This window comes from Euprymna scolopes, chromosome 42 (genome assembly GCF_053919585.1).
Source record: "Euprymna scolopes isolate OS-2025 chromosome 42, ASM5391958v1, whole genome shotgun sequence".
NCBI classification, from domain to species: Eukaryota; Metazoa; Mollusca; class Cephalopoda; order Sepiida; family Sepiolidae; genus Euprymna; species Euprymna scolopes.
In genome coordinates this window covers 30331167-30354379 of record NC_136523.1, presented here as the reverse complement: position 1 = coordinate 30354379, position 23213 = coordinate 30331167, and the positions used below count along the sequence as shown (strand labels likewise).

Here is a 23213-nt window from a genome sequence, read left to right as displayed (position 1 = left end):
GTTGGTCATCAGTAGTGGGGTTTTCTCTCACAAAAGGTTACTATTTGGATGAAAACCCTCATTGCTGGAAAGGCCTGGTTTGTTGATCTGCTGCTCGTCTATCGTTGTTGGTTGACAAAGTAGATCATTTTGTACTGGTTATTAGAGTAATATCTTTGAAAAAACTGAATCAATTTCAAAACACAAAAAAGGTTAAAAAAGATAGTTAACAAATTATTACTAATTGTTTTTGTATCAAGAATAATTATTTGGTTAAATATTCCAATATATATGTATCGACAAAATACTGCATCCCTCTGCCTGTTCTACAAGTACTTTAATGGTGAATGCTCTGACGCACTTGTACCCCCTTGACGTGAATACCCCCGATAAACCCGAAAAACAGCTAAATCCCACCCTTTCACTGTAGAGATCCCTGGTGTAAGAAAGCTTTCTACTCCAATAGTTTCTTCCCCAGAACTAGACTTTGGAACTCCCTTCCAGGATTCTGTTTTCTCAACTGTACTGACATGCAGAAGTTCAAGTGTAATGTGAACAGATATCTTACTACTCGTCTCCCTTCATAATACCCCTGCAACTAATGTCCTCGATAGTAGCCCCCTACTTCAAAGTGGCACTATGCCTTGTTTGGGGTGAAAAATTGAATAATAAAAAAAGAAATATATAGTCCATATAAAAAGAAAATAGTTATACAGGGGGAATCATAGGAAACAGATGTTTTTAAGGAAAACAAAACTGAATATTTCTTAAGTAGTTTTAAAGACTACCTTCCTCACTCTCTGTCCCTTACTCAGAGAGCAAAGAGCATTCTAAAAACATCAGTTTCCCATGACTCACCCTGTATTATTCTGATTTAAGAAAAATGTTTTTGGATTAGCTTAGTTTTTTTTTTTTTTAACTTAACATCTCTTCTATGTTCCATGGGCAGAGTTTGGCTGCCGATATCAATCCTAAAGTCGCAAAGTTTGGGTAATTTGGGACCGGCACTAGCGTGGATTCATCAGGAATAAGTTGTTGCGATATTTATTTTATTGTTATTTTTATTATATGTAAATGTTAATATTAACTATATTTATTTCAGTATTTAATTTATATTTTATTTGATTGTTTTATTTAATAGATTTTCTCGTCAATGAATATTCTCATATCTAAGTTGATTTTAAATATAGCATAAATAGATTCGATAATTCTATTTATTTTCAGTTAGTGTGAGCGGAATCTATCACCATACTTTCCCATAAACACGTCAATTGAACTTATTTAAGTACAATACTTGATATTATCATTTTTTTCTTTTAATAGAGAGTAGACAATGCATTGTGAATGCATTATCGGCAGCTTCCATTACTCTCGTTTCTCCTTATTTGGCCACTAGTCCTCATTTTTAATGAGTGATTTTTCTGACAGAGAGAAGAAAGCTGTATACTAGGTTGGCAATATTTTATGTGAACAGTTACCAGAAATGTTGGAAATTTTCTATGTCTATCCTTGTGGCCATGTCACTATTAAGAGTGGTGGAGATCAACATTTTATCTGGGCTAACATTATCCGCCTGATAGCCAGGGATTCGAACCTTGGATTAACAACTAAGGAGGTTGTCCTATCAGTAGGTGAAAAGTATCGGGGCTGCTGTATTGCCATTTGGTGAATGGATTCTGGACCATGCAGTAGCTTCTGATGGGGCTTCTCGATGCCATATTAGTGGGTAATTGTTTTGGCTTTACCTTATGTGCTACAAAAAAAATGTTTCTTCGTTTTTTTTCCTCTGTTCCCTGCTCTAAGCAAGTCTGTCAACCTATTCCACAAATCCCCAAACCATATGAAAAGTTTCCAAAAAGTATACATGATTAAACCCAGATCTATAACTTCCAATCTAGACCCCCACTACCATGTCTCCTTCTCCAACATCAGGGGTCTATGTTCGAACCTTTGAGGCTGAAACCCAATTACAGGAGACTAAACCAGACCACCTATTATTCCTAAACAAAATTGGCATTGGACCAACTAGTTATTTTATCCCAAAAAAAAATATCTTAACAGCGTAACGAAGAATACTTTCTATAAGTAGATGACACACGCGGAGTCAATATCCGGGTAACAGAAAGCACCTTTTCCGCCTCTAAATAATATGGCCAAATTCTCTTTTAGCCATGCCAAACTGGCTGGCGTCCAATGTGCCTAAAGAAATGTTAAGTACTATTTTTTAAAATTAATCTTGCTTCTAAGAAATATATACATGATTGTTTATTTGTTTTTCTTTGGTTTTGTTTTATTTGTATTTATTTATCATCTTTATCTGTCTTTTTTTCTTTTTTTTTTTTTGCCAACCTTATCTTGACTAAAGCTGAAATTCGTTATACCCCTCTCCCTCCTAATAGGAAAAATACTGTTTCACTTTTGTATTCCAAGTAAACTAAGGGGAAAAAAAAGCCTCTGCAAAGCAAATCTCAGAAGTTTCAGAAACCTGGACTTATTTTTTTTTCCACCCTAGAAGATACGACTTTATTTAAGTTAATTTACTTAATATCTACAATCACTATAAACTCGCTTGTATTGAATATGTGGCTTCCTTGCTATCTATAACAAACCACGGAATATAGTTTGCCTTACTTTCAATTATATATGTACCTGAAATATACAGTGATCTTCGATACGTCACTATGACTTTCTGAATAGATACACAATGCTTTGTGCCTGACATAATTGACTGTTGTTAACTACGAATTCTGACATGCCACATATTCTTATTACGGTAAAAACACCCCTCTCTTGCGTGCTATGTATATCCAATATATTCATTTCCTCCAAGACGACTGCCATTGTCTGATTTGCACGTTAAATAAATAAAAAAGAAAAAAAATTTTTTTTTTTTTGTCTCTATAACTAAATTTTACTTGACTATAAATTCTAAAAATTAATTCTACTGTATTCTGTAAGTTAATCCTCTCCTAAACACCAAGTCTACCCTACTCCCCAAGCTGCTACTAACACTCATACATTACACACACTTAATATAAAGTCATTCTGTAATGCGATATCCTATTCCTAAGCCAACATATAAATAAATAAATTAAAAAAAAAAAAATTGCTAAATTTAAAGGAAAAATATTACACCATATCTTAACTCTTTCCAACTAACCTGTTGCAAATATAGTTACTTCCACTGCATGAACTTTTACTCACCCCCTCCTCCAGTAACAATGTAATAGCAATGTCCCTTAATCACTTTGAGGAGTGTAATTTCTCAGTAGACATAACATTTTCATACTAACCCAGTAACATTAACTACCAACGCGGGGTCACAGAAATACCTGGATTAGGATCCAGGTGCGGGGTAAACCCTCTCGATGCTGATGGACTCGTAGATCTTCCCAGGTCATCCATCTAGGAGAAGGAAAACTCTGAAGCTAAACCTAAGGGGAGAGAGGCCTCTCCGTTCTTGGATGCCATCCTTCCTAGAGCTGGTGACTTGAACAAATTACCGGTCTGCAAACCTAAACTGCTTAGGGAGTAGATAGGCACTGTCTATCGCCCGGCTTCCATACTCCTTCTTTGCTAGGCGTAGAGGTCGAAGCACAGAGATTCAACAGAAACACTCAGTGGTCAATCTTGTTTCCTGACTAGGGCAATGAACGCTGATTTCCCCCTCTCCCGACACATCCTATCCCCCTCTAAACTGGGCAGTTGGGAGTGCTTGAACATCATAATGCCAGTACAAGTAGATTGGGTTGACCATCGTCTGATGGGTTGAGGGTACCGGATTGACAGTTCCTGGTTGCTGTTCCCGACTGGTAGTACAGGAGCCCTAATTTTTTGGTAGCGCTTAGAGCGGCTGCTCCATCAACAGTTGAATAATATTGGGATGTTTGTAGTGCCATGTCGCGCATGGAAAGGGACCCTGCACTCATCCCCGGTGGGCTTTCCTGAGGCCACAGTCCTAGTAGATGGAAGGTCAGCTAATGGTCTACTTGTGTTGCATGCCTGGTGTTCTGCATAACCAATTGTTCAGCACCCCTTACCTAACTAAAACTTAAAAAAACAAAAAAATGACAGTACAATCTAAAATTACGCTTAAACCAGGACAAAACTCAAAGAAAATAAAATTGCCTCCTCCCTTGAGGTTTGCATTTACTAACATCCGTGGGCTTAGAACTAATTTAAATGATGTTGAAGCATTTCTCCTAACAAACACCTCGGATATCTTAGCACTAAGTGAGACTAACCTACACTCCTCCATCCCCTCTAACTACTTTAACATGCCCGGATATCTCCCACTCTGCCATAAGGACTCTGACAGACATATGCACAGGCTTGGAGTCTATATTCGAAACATCTTCCCCTTGACTAGAGAAAGAAAACTAGAATCGGACGATCAAGCCTTTATGTGCTTTAGACTTAACATGCAACATAATATTAGTTTTATTTTCTCTACCACTCTCCCTCAATCCAGGACTGTACCCTAATAAACAAAGTCTCTGACAGCATAGATACAGCACTTTCCTTCGACACTAGCGCACAAGTTCATGTATTTGGTGACTTCAATGTCCACCACAGTAACTGGTTTGGATTCTCTAATTACACAGACGCAGCTGGTACCACAACACATAGTTTCTCTATATTTCATTCCTTATCACAGACAGTTACATTTCCAACCCGTTTCCCTAACCAGCAAGAGCAACAAGCATCACTTTTAGATCTGTTTCTGACCACAGTTCCTGATGATTGTGCTACAAACGCCCACAGCCCACTTGGGAATGCTGATCATGTAGTAATAATAGTTAAAATCACCCTAAACTCTAGAGCCAAAATGGAAGAGCCATTGCTCAAAACAACGAGATATTATTAAAAGGCCGACTGGGAAGCCATCAGGGAACTCATTAGAGATGCCCCATGGCGAAATATCATTTCACTTCCTGCTGAACAGTGCGCAAATGAGACCACTGAATGGTTCAAAACAGCAATTGAAGCACATATCCCCACACAGAAATTTTATAGCAAGCCCCACTCTCCCCAATGGTTTACTTCCACATGTGCAGCTGCCATTGCGTACCACAGATTTAACCGATATAAATCCAGTTCAAACAGACAGAAGTATATAGAAGCCAGAAGTAACTGTAAGAAAGAAATAGCGACAGCTAAGAGAGAATTTACTGAAACCACCCAAAAACGCATCAAAGCTCAGAAATTAGGAACCTATGACTTCTGGAAAATCTACAATAGTGTAGTAAATAATGGGCAATCAACAATTCCCCCACTATCCAACAATCATGAAGTTGTTTGCTCAGCAACCGAAAAGGCTAACATGCTTGCCAGTCAGTTTGCCTTCAACTCCACACTAGACCCTGCTAACCACCCTCTCCCAGACTTTCTTTTGCAGACAGACGCCACACTTGATGATCTGAAAATTACCCCTTCTCAGGTGCATTTCATTATAAAAAATCTTGACACTGCAAAAGTATGTGGACCTCATCTCATCCCGGTTGTGCTATTAAAAAAGTGCTCCGCTGAAGTATCTCCAATCCTCTCCAAACTTTACAACAAATGCCTTAATGAATCTTTCTTTCCTGCATGCTGGAAAACTGCTTCTGTGGTACCAGTTTTCAAGAATTCTGGGAAAGGAATTGACCCAGCAAATTATCGCACCATTAGCCTCCTCCCACTTTTTGCCAAAATATTTGAGTCCATAATTAACCAAGCTCTAGTCCATCACTTTACAGATGCTAAACTTCTTACCGACCAACAATATGGATTTAGGCTAGCCCGTTCCACAGCAGACATTCTAACTGTAATCTCTGAGCGTATATACCATTCACTTGACAAAGCACGGGAGGGTAGAGCGGTAGCTCTAGATATATCTAAGGCTTTTGACAGGGTATGGCACGAAGGTCTTCTCAGGAAAATCAGATCATATGGTATCACTGGAAGAATACTTAACATAATTAAATCCTTCTTAGAGAAAAATCCAGGTTGTCCTCAATGGCCGTACATCTAAACAATATGATATAAATGCGGGAGTGCCTCAGGGGTCTATCCTTGGACCTCTATTATTCCTAATATTCATAAATGACCTCCTTGACAAAATTATCTGTGAGATGGGTATATATGCTGACAACACCACGCTCTAAAACATACACGACAGGAAAACAAATGAACACATATCTAAAGAAATGGCAGAAACACTAGAGAATGACCTCCAATCTGTAGTGGAATGGGGACAAAAATGGATGGTCACATTCAATGCTGCCAAGACTAAACTTGTTTCCTTCAATAACTACAAGAAACCTTCTCTACCACCAATATCAATGGCCAAAGACTCTTTATCTGAAAGCACATCTTTTAAACTCCTCGGCCTAACCTTCACAGGAAATGAGTTGGAACAATTACATTGAGAGCATTGCCAGGACCGCTGCGAAAAAGGTAGGCTCTCTCTACCGTGCTAGAAAGCTACTGAACCCTGAAAGTATCCTGTACCTCTATAAGGCCACCATTCGCCCATGTATGGAGTATTGTTGTCATATTTGGGCGGGTGCATCTGCTACTAGTCTCTCACTCCTAGACAGTTCAAAAGAGTCGCCAACTTAATAGGTCCTGAACTATCATCCAAGCTTCAGCCTCTGTCTCATCGATGCAATGTAGCATCCCTCTGCCTGTTCTACAAGTACTTTAATGGTTTATGTTCCGATGAGCTGCAAGCACTTGTACCCCCTCTACGTAAATACCCCCAACAAACCTGACAAGCAGTACAATCCCACCCCGTCACAGTAGAGATCCCTAGATATAAGAGAGCCTTCTACTCCAGTAGTTTCTTCCCCAGAACCGCTAGACTTTGGAACTCCCTGCCAGGTTCCAGCTTCTCCAACTGTACTGACATGCAGAAGTTCAAGTGTAACGTTAACTGACATCTTGCTGCCCAACTCCCCACCTAGTACCCCTGTAGCCTGTGTCCCTAATAGTAGCCCCCCTACATCAAAGTGGCAATATGCCTTGTTTGGGGTGAAAATGTAATAACCCCCCCCCCCAAAAAAAAAAAACTAGTTCTCTAGATGAGTTTGTAATTAAAGGATACTCTAACTTAACTTTCAAATTTTACCTCCAAGATCACCATGGGCATGGAATATGTGCCTACATTAAAGATGGCTCTTCATGTGGTAGGGACATCTCCAGAGAAGATCCTAAATTACCCTATATATGCTTCTGGGTTACAATTGCTCACACTACTGCATTTGTATTTGCTTTCTATCCCCCCCCCCCCCCACAACAGCAGAGTTACTATCTTTAAAAGCATATCTGAGAAAATTGATCACATCCTGTCTGCTCATCCTTCGGCTAACATTCACGTATGTGGAGACTTCGATGTTCACAATGTGGAATGGTTAACCCACTCAAACAAAACAGATAAGGGGAGGTTCTGTCACAATTTCTCCATTGCTTATGACCTCCCTCAGATTGTTCATGAACCCACCCGTGTTTCCAACACTGACGGCCAGTATGCAAGTCTTCTAAACCTTTTTCTCACAACTTGCCCTGAGCTATGTTTATCTTCCATTCTGTCTCCACTGGGATCTTCGGACCACTCAATTCCAGCCCATTATTGTTCTCATGGCAAGTGCTCATCTGAGCTCCAATCTATGCTCACCTACCTCTTTCTCCATTCTATCACGTGCTCAAGATCAAAGGAAAGAGAATTAGAGAGAACTTGGTCATTTATGGCCTTTGATGTGCTGCCATAGGCGGTAGTGTCATCAGCATAAATGTCTACAAATGATGTAAGGATGTGATTTGGAAGATCATTGATATAGATCAGGAAGGGACTCCGGCATTAATGTAAGCTTCTGATTTCTGCCTATCAATTACTCCTCTTATGATCAGAGAGAAATGATTTAATAACTGAGAAGACATTTCCAGCTATACCATAGTTAGAGATCTTGTGAAGTAAACCTTTATGCCATACCCTATCAAATGCCTTTGATATGTCAAGAGCAATTGCCCTAGGAAGGTTGCCTTCGTCAAGAGATTTGCTAATCTTATGAGATATAACTGTAAACACATCTGCTGTAGATCTAGCAGAACGGAAACCATATTGAGTGTCACTAAGAAGGTTATTTTTGTTGAGATGGTTGATTACTTCTGTATTTAACAGATTCCAGCAACTTACTCATGATGCACAGGAGACTTATTGGGCTTTAATAAGAGAGGGATGAGTGATCCCCTGAATTCTTAAATACAGGGCATACTGATGAGATTTTCCTGGGTGATGGGAAGCTATTCTCCTTAAGACAACGTTTTAAACAGTTTTGTAAGTATGGAGCTAGTTCTGGTTGAAGTTTTTTGAGTACTATCATTGGAATACCGTCAGGGTCTGTTGCTTTACTGGAATCAAGGTTTTTGATTTGTTTGGCAACATCACGTACAGATATATGTATATCACATAGCGTGTTTTCTGATACAGGAGGAAATATTGGGGGTTGGCAGCCTTGGTCGCAAAGGGTAGAATTAGCTGCAAAGTTCTTGACAAAGAGTTTGGCTTTGTCTGATGCTGACGAGATTACCTCAGGTCCATTGATGATAGTTAGGATAGAGCACATGCTTCTGTTTGCTATTTGCCAAAACTGGTGGGATCCAAGCTGCTGCTCAGCTACTTTGGACTTGACGGACTGAGCATACAACTCTCTTGCGTTCTTTATTACTTTCTTACAATGGTTGCTGGCATTCCTGAAAGCGGCTTTAGTTTCCATACATCTATTACGTTGGAAGCAGTGGAAAAAGTCATTTCTGTGAGCAATGGCAGCAGCACATTCTGGAGAGAACCATGGCTGGCTGTTAGGTTTTTGCTGGAACCTTTTTGAGGGTATGAAACGGTCTATAGCTACAATTAACCATTCCGTCAGGTCTGATACTATAGAGGACACATCCTTTTTAAACATGGAACGCAGAGGTAAATCCGATATAAATGTACGGAAGCTATCCCAGTCAGCCTTAGTGTGTCAATATACTGTACGATGGAGAGGTACATCTGGGGACTTATTACATTTCATTTTTATCTTAATTGATACAACAGAGAGGTCAGAAGATCCAAGAGGAGACAGAACAGAAACTGAACATAGTTCAGGGAAAGTTGTGAGAAAAAGGTCTAGTAGACTTGCATACTGGCCATCATTGTTGGGCACACGGGTGGGTTCGTGAACAATCTGATTGAGGTCATAAGCAATGGAGAAATCATGACAGAACCACTTGGGAGAAGTTGAAATAAAAAATGTTGTTTTCTGTGTTTGTAAAAATTTTTCTTTTAAAATCCTTTTCAGAGCCATAATCATTCGCTTTGTATTCGACCCAAACTGCCACCATATAAAGTTGAACCTCAAAATGTCACGATTCAACTGAGCGGATCTTTTGTAAGTAACCATACTTTCTTTGCCCATTTGTCTTTGTAAAATTCTTTTTTTTTTTTTTTCTTTTTTTCTTTTTTTTTTTTTTTTTTTTTCTTTTTTTTTTTAAATTAAAAAAAAATTTTTTTTTTTTTAATTCACACATTTTGCCATTTACTGATACAGGCTTCCATCTCCAAAAAATATCTAAGGCATTTGATGTCAGTAGTTTGAATAGTTCATTATAATTTGGTAAACAAATGATATTTGCAAAAATATCCAAATTAGACAAATTAGATCTATCTTATAAACACAGAAAATAAATGCAAAAAAATGTTTATGAATGTGTAACCTGATCGTTTGCCAAAGGAATGTAACTTGGTGTGTTCATGCTGTGGGGATGTTTCTGGAAGGGCTGTTACATCCTGCCGTGGCATGACCAACTCTCTGAAGTTAAACGACAAGCACATCCCCTTTTAAATAAAGGAGTTAATCGCATCTGTTGGCTTGATAAGTCTTTGGTCATGCTTTAGGCGTCATTAATTCTCTCCAGAGAATTAGTAATCTGAGCTGGGATCATCAGCTAATAAACATTTTATATGAAATATATAATTTATTTATTCATTTCATCTTCCGAAGAAACATTAATAACTTGAGAGTTGGCTTGTGGAGTCAACTCAAACAAAATTGAAATTCCAAAATCTTTTCATGACAAAGATAAGAGAGAAACAAACATGAATACATATTAAAAACAAACACACACAGAAATATTATTAGATTTACAAATCCTGATGTCGACCAAGTTGATTTAACCTTTGTCCCATCCAATACATACGCCAAAATTGATGATTTTATAAACATCTATCAAACTCACGAGGATCAAACCTTATTAACGACTCACTTTTTGTCATCAAGCTGTCTCTACCATGTTTTAATAACATATTTTAGATTCTACTAGTCTCACTACAAGAACTATAAAAGTCAGGCATGTAACTGCTGTAGTAATAACAAGCGGGTGTTGTATGAAAAAATGACAATGGATCAAGAAATTACAGACAATCTCTTGGATTTTATAAACAGCTTATGAATAAGCAACAATGCCTTTGTGATACTATGGATATCCCCCACCCCCAGAGTACTAGGAAGTGATTCATACAAAAGAGGAAAAACGTGTTGGAAGTAAAAACGATTCACCAAAGCATACAAAGGCAGTCTCGAATGGGATGAGTGGGCCAGCTAAGAGTGGCTAAGTACTTGAGTCATTTCTGTTTATCAGTCACTGAGATGAAGCTGAGACATTTACGATTTCCAATTTTGAGTCAATAAATTTTGGAGTCAAAGTTAGTTTAAGACAATTTATGGTTTGTGACATTTAACCACAAGTTATGACTCAAAGCAGATTGGGAGAGTTTTATGCGCTGACAGTGATGGCCTCCATAGATAACTAAGAAGTGGACGTTAGTGTTTGGAGGGTCCTTTTCTTTGATAGTATCACACACACCACACACACACATATAACTGATATCTACAGAATGTGTCGAAGTTTGCATTGTGCTATTTTATTTTTATCTTTATAAGTTAGTGCTTGCACTCTCAGCAATCGCCAATGTGAGAGACGACAACACAGTTAGAACAAGAAGAAAAGATAGATGAAGACGAGTAAAAAAACCCACAGCACACAGTGTCAGTCGGCAACTGTTTTCATACAAATGCAAGATTTTCATTGTTCATTTTTTTTGCTGCAGAAATGATTTTTTGTTGTTTGTAAATCTTTTCCTACTATTTTCTTGTAGGCTTCACTAAAAAAACTTCAAGTGTGGTATTCTCGATTGAACTTTCAGCATCAACGTTCAGTATTGTTTAAAAAAGTGCGACCAATTCCAGTAAGTACAGTTTTCTATTTTGTGAAAAAAAAGAAAGCAAAATTGATTTTACAAAAACAAAAACCCTGTCTGATCTTCATGCAAAAAACACAAAAATAGAGACATTCGTATGATGCGCTCATTCAACTTGAGCATTTAATAAAACGCTATTTCAAAGTTAAGTATGTCAAATCAATGAAAATGCTATTTAAAAAACAATTTGACAAAAACTAATTTCAAACTTAAACATAATAGATTAAAGAAATGCTATTTAAAATTTAAGCATGACAAACTGACAAAAATACTTGAGAGTTTTAAAATTTCAATGGCAAAATGTTTAAGTAAGTTTAATCATTTTCGTTTGAATCAAACTATTTTGTAATCTTGTAATTCATTATACTTCCTTTTCTTCCCTGTCAGGTCCGCAATGGCACGATCAGGCTTTCTCTGAAAGTTGAGGAAATCATCACACTCACCACAATAGACCACAAACCTCAAAACACATTTTTAGATATTCCACCTTCAGCGCCGTTCCCATCACAGTATTCTGATAACTTTGAGAGTAAGGCATTCTTTTCATTTATAAGAATTAAGATTTGTGATTTCAATTTCTTTTTGGTACTTAGGCAGAATTCAGATCATGCTGTCATTTTAATTTTCAGGGCAGTTTATGTAAAACACCAAAAAGTGCCAAAATCCTTAGTCAATAAAATTGCAGCAACCAATGTCATTTAAGAAAACATTTTTTTTATCATTGGTATATTAAAAAAATAAATAAATATTGATCTTGATTCGAACCCAAAAAATGTTAGTTATTTTATTCAAAAATTAAATATTTATTCATGTAACTTACCTTACAAAGAGTTTTTTATTTGAATTTTTCTAGTTTTGTAAAAATTGTTTAATAATTCATTATATTTTCTTTATAGCAACAAAAATAGTTTTTTTTTGTTTTTAATTAATTTTTTATTGAATTATCTTCATAACAGAAATAATATATTATTTATTGAAAAAAATTGGCCACCATTTTATGTAAACTATCCGGAAAATTCTGACATTTGCATAGTCCTTATTATGCATAAGTCCCTTTTTTTTTTTTTTTTTATATTACTCAAATCAAATAGGTTGGTCTTATTATTTCCTTCCAGGTTACTTAATCAATCAGCCAATGTATGTCAAGTCCTTTGTTTAAAAGGGTTTTTAGTTTTCTATTTTTAAGCCAGTCAAAGTAACTAAGTTGATCTTATTCTGACGCATAAAAACAAAAATAATTTATCTGTTCTATTTTTGCTTTGTTTTTTACCTGTCACATTTTAGGTTTATTTTGAGTTACTGTGTATTTATTTTGTTTAATTTTTATGATTTTTAAAGTGAAAATTAAAATGTCTTGTTTCTCATTCAAGCCTTATCTACACACATTGTCTAAATATATATATGTCCTGACCCATCATAATCTTGTGATTCAAATGAAAAAAGTTTAATCAGTTTCAATTTAAAAATTTTTTTTTTTTATAGATTATGATTTATATGCGGAGCCATATAATTTTGCCCCTCAGATAGGATCGTTCGAAGTTGTCCAAGTTGAGAAGCCATACAATAAAGTGATGAGACAAACTGTGTTGAAGAAGCCGCTGGTTTGGTGCATGGCAGATATCATCCAGAAATCTATCAACATCATTGGCGATGCAGACAAAATGTAATTAATTTCTCTATTTTTATGAGAATACATAAAAAAAATATTTTAGGATTTCTAGCAAAAGTATTTTCTCTTTCATTTCAATATGTAATGAATATTTTAGAATTTTTTATTTTTTCCTCTTTTTCACCCCAAACAAGACATATTAACACTTTCTATTTGGGATAGTGTCTAAAATAGAGGACTGTAGGGAGTTGAGCAGCAAATTCACATTACATTTAAACTTCTGCGAATAAATACAGGGAGGGAATTCTAAAGGCCAATGGAATAAAACTAGAGGAGAAGGTTTTCCAGCATCTAGACATTTCAACAGTGAAGAGGTGTGATTTTGCTGCTGGTCACGTTAGTGGGGAGTGTCTCGAGAGAGCACTCTTTAAGATATCGGAAATCAGTGGGATTTTCTATAATAATCTGTATATCTATAAAAGTGAAATTGTCTCTGTGTGTCAATTTCCCTACCAAATTACTCTGTCAATTTTCAGTCTAGACTCGAGATTTGACATAATGGGCATTGAGATTTGGAAAAATCTTTTAATTGGTTTTTGGCCAGAAGTTTGGTTATCAAGGGGTCAAAGTTCAACGATTGACCTTTGAAAACTCTACCAAACTCCTCCGCCAATTTTGAGTCTACACACTTGAAATTTTAGATGTAGGTTTCTTGGACATGGATCAAACTTTTTAACTTGATTTTAGCCCAAAACAATAAATGTTAAGGAGTCAATTTAGAGTCAAGTTAAAAAAAAATTGACCTCTCAGCCAATTTTTGGTCTAAACATTTGAAATTTTACATAAAATGTATTCAGACATAGGGAAAGCTTTTTAATCGTTTTTTGGACGAAAATTTGGCTACCAAGGGGTCAAAGTTCAAAAGATTTGACCTTTGCGGTCTCTAGCATATTATTCAGCAAATTTTAGGTCTAAACATTTGAAATTTTACATAAAGGGTATTTAGTAGAGACCGCAGAGGTCAAATTTTTTTAAGTTTGACCCCAATTTTGATCCCTTAACATTTATTGTTTTGGGCTCAAATCAAATGAAAAAGTTTGAGCCATGTCCAAGTAACCTACATTTAAAATTTCAAGTGTTTAGACCCAAAATTGGTGGAGGAATTTGGTAGAGTTTTCAAAGGTCAAATCGTTGAACTTGGACCTCTTGACAGCCAAATTTCGTCAGAAAACAAAGATTTTCCCAAATCTCAAGTCTGTACACTGAAAATTGACAGAGTAGTTTGGTAGGGAAATGTACACATACAGGCAGAATTTCACTTTTATAAATATATAGATTACAAAAGATCAGAACATTGAATTTAAAACCGAAGGTATCAAACAAAAGGTCCTATCAATTGTTCTTTTTTACTGCACTCTCTTCAGCCTCTTTATGCTTACATCCCTGTTTTTTTTTTTTTTTTTATTTGAAACTGATGTTCTGATCTTCTGTAATACATAATATACATTCACTTATAGAATGCCATTTAAAGAATTCCTTTCTTTGTTTTAAGGTGGAGAGGAGAAAGTTAATTTTAAATAAGTTGAGGGAAGAAAGAGTTGTGAGGTAGGAAGAAAAAAAAGCAAAGATGTTTCAAAAAATGATTAAAAAGAACTTTTCATTTTGGTTTCCAGGTTGAACATTTATGTTGAAATGGATGCTCGTGTTGGTGGTGTGAATGGATCAAGCGAAATCTTTGTGGCATCTCATGTTGGTGAACTTGGCTGCAACGCAATTTCTGCGCATGGAAATTTCTTCTTTTTGAATCCACAAAATAAAACTTTTCTTCTTTCTGCTGATCTTGGTAAGTGAACATCACACCTGATCCCTCTTCCTTCCTCTATCTCTCAGAAAGAAATCCTGCAAAAATGAATTTATTCAAACTAATCTGCTTCCAAACAAAACTTGTGATTTTGAAAGCAAAGAAACCTGTGAATAGTGGTCTACATCTGAGATATGATAAATAGTTGTGACAACTCTACCCTACAAACCACCGTAGTTGGTTAAACAGCACACACTACTAGTATCAGACAGTTGACATTACCAACCTTTAAACCATTGTATTTGAGAGCTTTGTTAAATCTATTCATTATTGGAAAGGTTGGGCAAGACAAAAGCAGTGGAGAAAGATTTATGATTGTATTTAACTTGAAGAAAAAAAAATGTCTTCAAATCGACTCCTTACCTCAATTAAAGCAAAACTATTCCCCGAATTTGCTGTTTAATTTCGGCTAAATGTGTCATAACCACAAAATCATTTAAATAGGGAAACAGTAATACATCCATACTTATGATGCATCCGTTAATTCTATTGTGAACCATGTGATAATTGCCGCCCCAATGCTGTTTGCCATGGTTCTCTTAATGCCAAGGGCATGTACAGTAACTTCAAAATATAAAAAAACAACACAACACATTCTGTAGATATTAGTTATATTGTGCGTGTGTGATACCATGGCAGAAAACAGCCTAAATGCTAATGTCAACATCTGAGGTTGTCTTTCGAGTCTGCTATCTTCAACTGTCCCTAACTGCTGTTAACTCAAGACTGTCTACAAAATTTGCTCCCACTCCCCAACTGTCCGTAAACTAACTCTAAATATACTGACCTCTATATCCGATCTTTAATTCCAATCCACTGCCACACCTTGATTAACCCTCCTAGTTCCAATGGCCTTTGTGTACCTTGTCAGAAATCTTTTTCATTCTTTTTTAGCTCTGTGCATAAAGTAACTTTTATATCTTGTCTGTAGCAATCCCCTTCCCCTAAAAAAAAAAAAAAAATATCGACACAAACCCAATTTTATAAAGATTTTTTTTCTTTTTAATTAAAACAAAGTTCTTAAGGAATCCGTCAAATCTATCCTACTCTGTGGATCAAACTCTTGAACACTAAATGTTACTCAATCTTAAAGAAACTCAATGGATCATATATCAAGATGCTATGCATCATCTATATATTGTGGCAAGACTATATAACGACCATATGTGCAATTGTTCAACACAAACTTTTGGTGCTGGCGGGACATGTATTTCTACACAATGAACCTGCTGGAAAAGTGCTCCTGTGGTTCCCAAAGGTCAAGTGACGGGCTGGGAAGATTGCAAGGCTCTTGTCCGGAATGAGTATGCATTCAGTTGATGAATGATTCAAATTGAAATAAGACCTCCACCCCATTTGTGCAAAAAATATAAATGTTGAACTGATCAAAATGTGAGATTTAATTGGATCAATTCTTATTAACAAAAGATTTTTTATATTTAATTTTAGCTCAGTCCAAAATCATTAAAAAGGGTCCTGTGCCTTCCGCAAAACCTGGATGGAATAGGATTGCATTTCAGACGCAAGTAAGTGAAGAGTTCATTTTCTTTTTGTTTCATTTCTCACTGTCTTATGTAGGTAAAAGAGTATTGTTAAACGGCATCATTGATACATTGGAATTATTACAAGAAAATACTTGACGGCTGGAAAATTACTTCTGTTGTACCAGTTTTCAAGAATTCTGGTGATAGAACTGATTTGCAAAATTACCGGTCAATCAGATATCTTTGAATCTTTATTCAATCTAACAATAGTCCGCCACCTCATTAATGCTAATCTTCTTTCTCATCAATATGGATTTAGACAAGACTGCTCTGCTGTAAATATCCTAATAAGCAACTCGGAACACATATATCATGTACAGAGGAAGCCTAAGGCAGTAGCCCCAGATATATCTATCTTTGATAGGCTCTGACATGAAAGCCTTCTGATGAAAATTAAATCATATGATATCGCTGAATGAATATTTGATATAATCAGATCTTTTTTAACCAAAGGAAAAATTCAGATTGTCCTCAATGGCCATACATCAATTAATGTGGTATATATCCCACCAGTTAATTCTTGGATCTTTGTTTCTGATTTTCATAAACAACCTTCCAGTTGAAATTGTGCCTAAGATGGGTATATTTACTGATGACAAAATGCTTTACTCTTGACATGTAAGTAAAAGAGATACACATATGTCCAAGGCAATGGCTGAATCTTTAGAAAATTACATCCAGTCTTTAGTTAAATGAGAACATTTAACTACAGACTGGATGTAATTTTCTAAAGATGTAAATAGATGGTATCATTTATTGCCATCAAGACAAAGCTCCTTTCCTTTAACAACTACAAGAAACCTTTTCAACCATTGACTGCTATAGCTAATAACACTATCCAATAGTCAATCATTGAAACTCCCTGGCTTACAGTCACAGGTAACAGGAACTGGAACAAATGCACAAAAGAGACTGCTGCAAGTGGGCTCCCTCTACCATGCTAGAAAACTTCTCACACTTGCCAATATTCTATATCTCTACAAAGCTATCATTTGTCCATACAGCGAGTATTGCTCACATCTGAGCTGGTGCATTTACTGCTAGTCTCTCCCTTATACAGCGTGCAAAAGAGTTTTGAATATAATAGGCCCCACACTGTCTATCAAGCTTCATCTCCTGTGGAAGGAAGAAAGAAAAGTCCTTTGCAGTTGTATGAATGAGTTCTTACTGTGAATGTCTTACAAAGAGCTCAGTTGAGCATGTTCCATGGAAGTAACAATAGAATAGAATAAATAAAAAAATAAAAATAAGTTATGAAAATTCTCACGCTGGTATTATAAAGAAATTTATAATCCTGTCTCTCCATTTAATTTCTTCAGTTTTTAAAAAGATGTTTCAATAAATATTTTCTACTTCTATTTGTAGAACAACACGTTGGTCGGAATGGTAAATCAGAAAATCGTATTTATGATTTCACATTCATCGCTTATGATAACAAAACCCGGATTTGTTGCAGTCGGAACTTCACCTTTTGGTCTGGCTGATTTTGACAATTTCTCTATGAAAACAAATTAAAATCAGTATTTTTTCCACAAATTGTATTTTTTAAACTTTCTTCTAAAAAAAAAAAAAAAAAAAAAAAAAAAAAAATGTAGGGAGAAGAGAGAAATCAACATTCCTGAATTCATGGCTTAAATAATCTTTATATAAAGACTTAAGTCACAAATATTTTTATCTGTATTTAAAAATGTTTAGGTCAAAAGGAAGGAGAAAAACAAAGTGAGGGGGGGGGGGGGGAGCAAAATTCTCAAATTCTCCAACTTCAACATTTTCTATATGGATTTTGGAAAAATTTTATTTTTAAAAAGTGCCTTAAATAAATTTGTTAAAAAAAAGAAAAAAAAAAAAAAATTCCTCTAAATTTCCTCACAAAGGAAAATATAACTTCAAAAAACCTTTTTGACATTTTGTTTTTCATCAATAAGTCACCACTTATATATATGCAGTTGTCAGTTGAATTATGAAAAATATTATGAGGATTTAAGTGAATGTTTATAAGTTATTTGTACATTCTATTGGGCCTGATTCCATTTCCCTGGTCTGTGCATCATCGAGGTGCTCTCAGAGATTCCTGCTTAAGTAGTTAAAGGGTGTGTTTGCTTGGGTGTCTTAGACAGGAGTTCATGAAATCTACTGATAAAATATCTTGACAATTATATATATATATATATGACAATATTGGATTTTTAGAGAATAAAAATCAGCAAAGAATAAATTGGATCACAAACCAAAATATATTTCCCACAGAACAGTTCTTAGCTATTCAAAGAATAAAATTACTTTTTAAAATTAGTAAAAATAAAAACATTTTTTTTTTTTTGCATAAATTTATTTAATAAACATTTGTATTTTTTTTTTTATTTCATGAAAATGAATATTTTTGGTAAATTGTATAAAAAGATGTAACAGCCAACATTAAAAATATACTTGCATAAATATATACAAGATTTCTGGAAAATTATTGGCATAACTTTAAGATAATGTTCTATATGTGCGTACAGGTCCAGGAACACATGGTTTCCAATTTATAAGACATCGAACAACGCTCTTTATTGTAAAAAAAAAAAAAAAAAAAAAAAAAAAAAAGTGTTATGGCCAACATGGAACCTGTCAGCATCCTGCGAACCTTTGTCTTTATTTTAGGTAACAGAAAAAAACAAATCAAATATAGGTGAATAAATATCAGCACGAATCAAAAATCTTAAAGAAATGGACCACAAAGGAATTTAGACAAGTAATGGAATGCCATAATAAAAGCAATATCCTCCACATACATAAAGAACATAAACCTAAAATTACGTTATTAATTTTCCAAAGATCCCGTATATATATATATGTATGTGTATTTAGGCAGAATATTTTCATTTAAGCAAAAATTGTTAAAAATAGCAATTCCTCTGCTTAATTATACCTTTTTATTCTTTCAATTTTTCTAATAATCTTTTTTCTGCTAAAATAAAAAAAATTAATGTAGAATCAAAAAATTCATGATACATATAGTTTCATACATTAATTTTTTTTTTTTATTTTAACAAAAGATTTGAAAAACTAAAAAACTAAAAAGGTCTAATTAAGTTATTTTTAACAATGTGTTGTTAAATATGTATATATATCAACGATAAATGATCATAAAATTAAATTTTAACATTGTACTGCAATTTTACAGTATCACCGATCATCAACAATGTCACCGACTGGCATAAAAATATAGAAACAATATTTACCATGTGACCACGTTTTAAAGCATATATATTAGTATAAGTTTTATATAAAATTAGTGGGAGAGACCTCCTCCCCAAGAAGAGCGCTTATTTTAGGAAAAAAAAAAAAAAAAAAAAAAAAAAGTAATATTTACTTGTATATTACAGAAAAACAATGGTACCATTGGTCTCTTTTACTAATCTTCAGCCTTTGCTTTTGTCTGCCTCCCAAGAAATGGCATCTCACATGATGTGTGACTTTTCGATAATATTTTGATCCTTTTATTTTCAATTTTGGTTATAGTCAGCTAACATACTTCCTAGCTTCTGGCATGGCTGCTACCAGAAACTGTGATAAGGCAAATTAGTTCCTTCATTTTTTTTTCTCTCACACCTATATCTCTCCTGTGCATGGTTTTATAACTTTTTTCCTAATCTAATCATTGAAATTAGTTTTATTTCTTTTATTAAAAACACTTTTTAAAATATTTTGGGAATATGTATTGAATACGTTTTTTTTTTCTATGATGTTTAAAATTTTGTTATTTTGATTTCAATAATTTTATTTTTATACTTTTATAAACATATTTATTATATAAATCTAAATAAAAACAAAAACTTATTTTTTAAATTTTGTTATTAAGAGTGCAAATAAAGACTAATTGTGTTATTTTTATCTGTATAATTGTTATTTTTTTTTTTTATTGTATACTTTTCAATAATATTCTTTTCTTATATTTTATTTCAATAAATCACTTCACAATAGAAATACCAAAGGACAATGAAAGTGAAGGAACGGTTTTGCCTTGTCATCACTTCACTAGGTTGAAGTTAGGAAGTATGTTAACTAACTATAATCTCATTTTTATTATTTTTACTAATTCAACATTTCAACCTGCCAATTCTGCCAATGCAAATAAAGATATTTTCCCCCAGATATGTGAATTTAAGTTGAGATTATGGTAACTTCCTATTATAAAACATGTGAACTGCCATATTCCAGAGAGACAAATATAAACAGAAACCAAAGAGAGTCTGGTAAAAAAGACCAATTATAGTTTGGGTTTGAAACCAACAGTACTGATGTTAGAATTCTGAATTTTTGAGGTGAGAATTAATTGTTCATATTATTTGGATTCCTCAGACTTCTCATCTTGAGTATTATTTTCACAACATTTTGCTTGATGTAACCTTCAACCATCTTCAGGTGTATCTTGTCAAATTTAGGAATCTTTCTGTTGCATTCGACCTAAGGGGGCATCATGTGCTTGTTCTGTTGGCCATGACTGGGTAAAAGTGTAGTACTAATTTTAGAAGCTTTAAACTTATTTTTGTTTGTAGATATACATATAGCACTATTTATTACATCTTTGAAATGAAAAAGGATTTGGTGAAAAAAGATGTACTGTTTATAGGCTTTGTCACATGTACTTTGAATTCAGTTTTTTTTTTTTTTTTTTTTCTTTCTTGGGGGTGGCTGCCTATGAGTATAGAAATTTGATTTTCCTTTTTCTCTATTTACCTCCCCTTCCTTTTTTCCTACTATTAGTGTCTTTCTACTCTCTACATCCCCTTCCTTTCTCCCCTCTAATTGGTGTATTTTCTTCTCTCTTTCTTCCCTTCTTTTCTCCTCCTCTCTCAGTGTATCTGATGCTACTACTTCTTGCGGTGTCACGCGGGATTCGATTGGATAAAACATCGAGCGCACCATTTTAAAGAGAGTGAAACCAGCAGAAGCTGGGGAAGAAAAAAAGGCACCAGAGCGGTGTTAGGCTTTGAAGACACCAGAGCGGTGTTGTGACGAACTGAAAGAAGCAGAGCATTTTTGCGACCTTTGAATTACACCAGAGCGGTGTTGCGACGTTTGAAATACAAGAAGAAAGTAATATTAACCATCAAGATTATTAAACTTACCAAACAAAGCCTGAACGGAATCGAAATAAGATAAAATCATAAATTCGAGAAACAAGCAAAACAGTCTGTTTTCAATTTCCCATGACAGCAGTTGGAATTACTATTTCATTCGATAAAATAGTATCTATATGTTATTTCCGGATGAATATTAATTCAATGTTAAATAACCCAAGAAAGGATTGATATGCCGTACAAAAAAAAAAAAAAGCAAAGTAAAAGAAATAAATTTGGTAACAGATCCTCCATCGATTTATTTCTAATGGTGAGAAGTCAGATAAACTCAACTGGAAACTGCTAATGATTTATGCATCTCAATTCTGCATTGAATAACACAAAGGGGTAAGAAGTGTTGACGTGTTCCAACTACGCCAATTTTTTTTTGTAAAAGTATAATTGTTAAGAGTTCTTAAGAACCACCAAAGGGACTGATTTGGCAGCCCAGTCGAACTATACATTTCCTTTTCTATTTTTCTTTTTTCATAAAATTTTATACCAGTTTACCTTGGTCTCTTATTTATTTTTATTTTTTTAATTTCTTTTAGAACTCTTAGTCTCGTGCAACGGGATAAAATTTGTTGAACGTAACGATAAAATTTCCGTTATAAACACTACAATAAATGTCTTTTTTCAACAAATCCTTTTTCATTCCAAAGAATAATGATATTTACATCAAAAAAACAAAAAAGGTTTAAGTCTCCTAGAATTCGGACTAAAAATTTCTACCCAGTCGTGGCTGACAGAACAAGAACATGCTGCCTCCATGTGTTGAATGAAGGACTCCGTTTAAAATTCCATACAGATTCTTGAGTTCGATAAGATATATGTGAAGAAAGTTGGAGATTACATCGCCTGAAACGTCGTGTAACTAACACTCAAGATGATAACAGTAGTATGAGGAATCCAAACAATACAAAGTACCAATGTTGTTCTAATCTTTTGTAATACATTATATATATATATATGTTAGTGGAAACTCTGAGTGTATCAACATTCAAGTATATCTATTTTAATCAACAAAATCTTTAGTAATGTGTCAGAACAGGCACTTTACTTTTTCCTAGCCAAAGGATCAAAGACCTTTAGTAATGTATTATTTTCAATCTTGACTTAAGTTGCTTTTAAAAGTAGTTATTTTAATTTTGTGTTTCAAAATATTCACTAAAACGTTTTGTCATAATAAAGAAAATAGAAAGCAAAAAAAAAAAAAAAAAGGAAAATAAAATTAATGTTCCTTATCAGGATTTAAGTTCTGAAGCTAAAGAATGAAGTAAAAAAAGCAAATAAAATAACCGATTGTCTATGTAAAGTAAGTGTTGATTAAACTGAATATGCAATGTATTTATTGATTGAAGACTTCACATACCTTGGCTCCACCATATCCAGCACAGAATTCCACAAATGTATTGCCAATGTGGCAAGAACCATGACTTGCTTGATGAAGAGTCATGAACAAAATGCTGACAACTAATACTAAGATAAAGGTGCATCAGGCCTGCATGCTCAGTATTGCTTGTTTGTGAATCATGGACCTTTTACTCTTGTCAAGAGAACAAACTCAAACTTTCCAACTGCACAATCTCAGTCCTACAAATCACTTGGCAGAACCACATTTCAAATAAGATCATCCTTGATTAACTGGGTTTTCTCAGCATGTCTGCTCTGCTCACTCAACGAGCTTGGCCACCCCAGGTGAATAGATGGAAGGATCCCAAAGAATATTTTTTATGGTGAGCTTGCAACTAGCTCCAGACCAGCAAGAAGACTCATATGCTACAAGAGTCTGCAAGTGAGGCATGAGGACAGATGGCACTGAACCAACAGGCTG

General features: G+C 34.7%; 1 protein-coding gene across 1 annotated transcript in view; it reads left to right on the top strand.

Moving 5' to 3' along the window:
• LOC145266985 (galactocerebrosidase-like) overlaps positions 1-17883 on the top strand; it is a 71054-nt gene extending 53171 nt beyond the window's left edge. Inside the window, exons 12-18 of the mRNA XM_080122828.1 lie at positions 9303-9392; positions 11159-11248; positions 11648-11789; positions 12743-12923; positions 14543-14712; positions 16180-16256; positions 17640-17883. Of these exons, the coding sequence (XP_079978954.1) occupies positions 9303-9392; positions 11159-11248; positions 11648-11789; positions 12743-12923; positions 14543-14712; positions 16180-16256; positions 17640-17789 (900 nt within the window). The 3' untranslated portion in view covers positions 17790-17883. The remainder of the gene's footprint in view (positions 1-9302; positions 9393-11158; positions 11249-11647; positions 11790-12742; positions 12924-14542; positions 14713-16179; positions 16257-17639) is intronic.
• The last annotated feature ends 5330 nt before the right edge of the window (positions 17884-23213 follow it).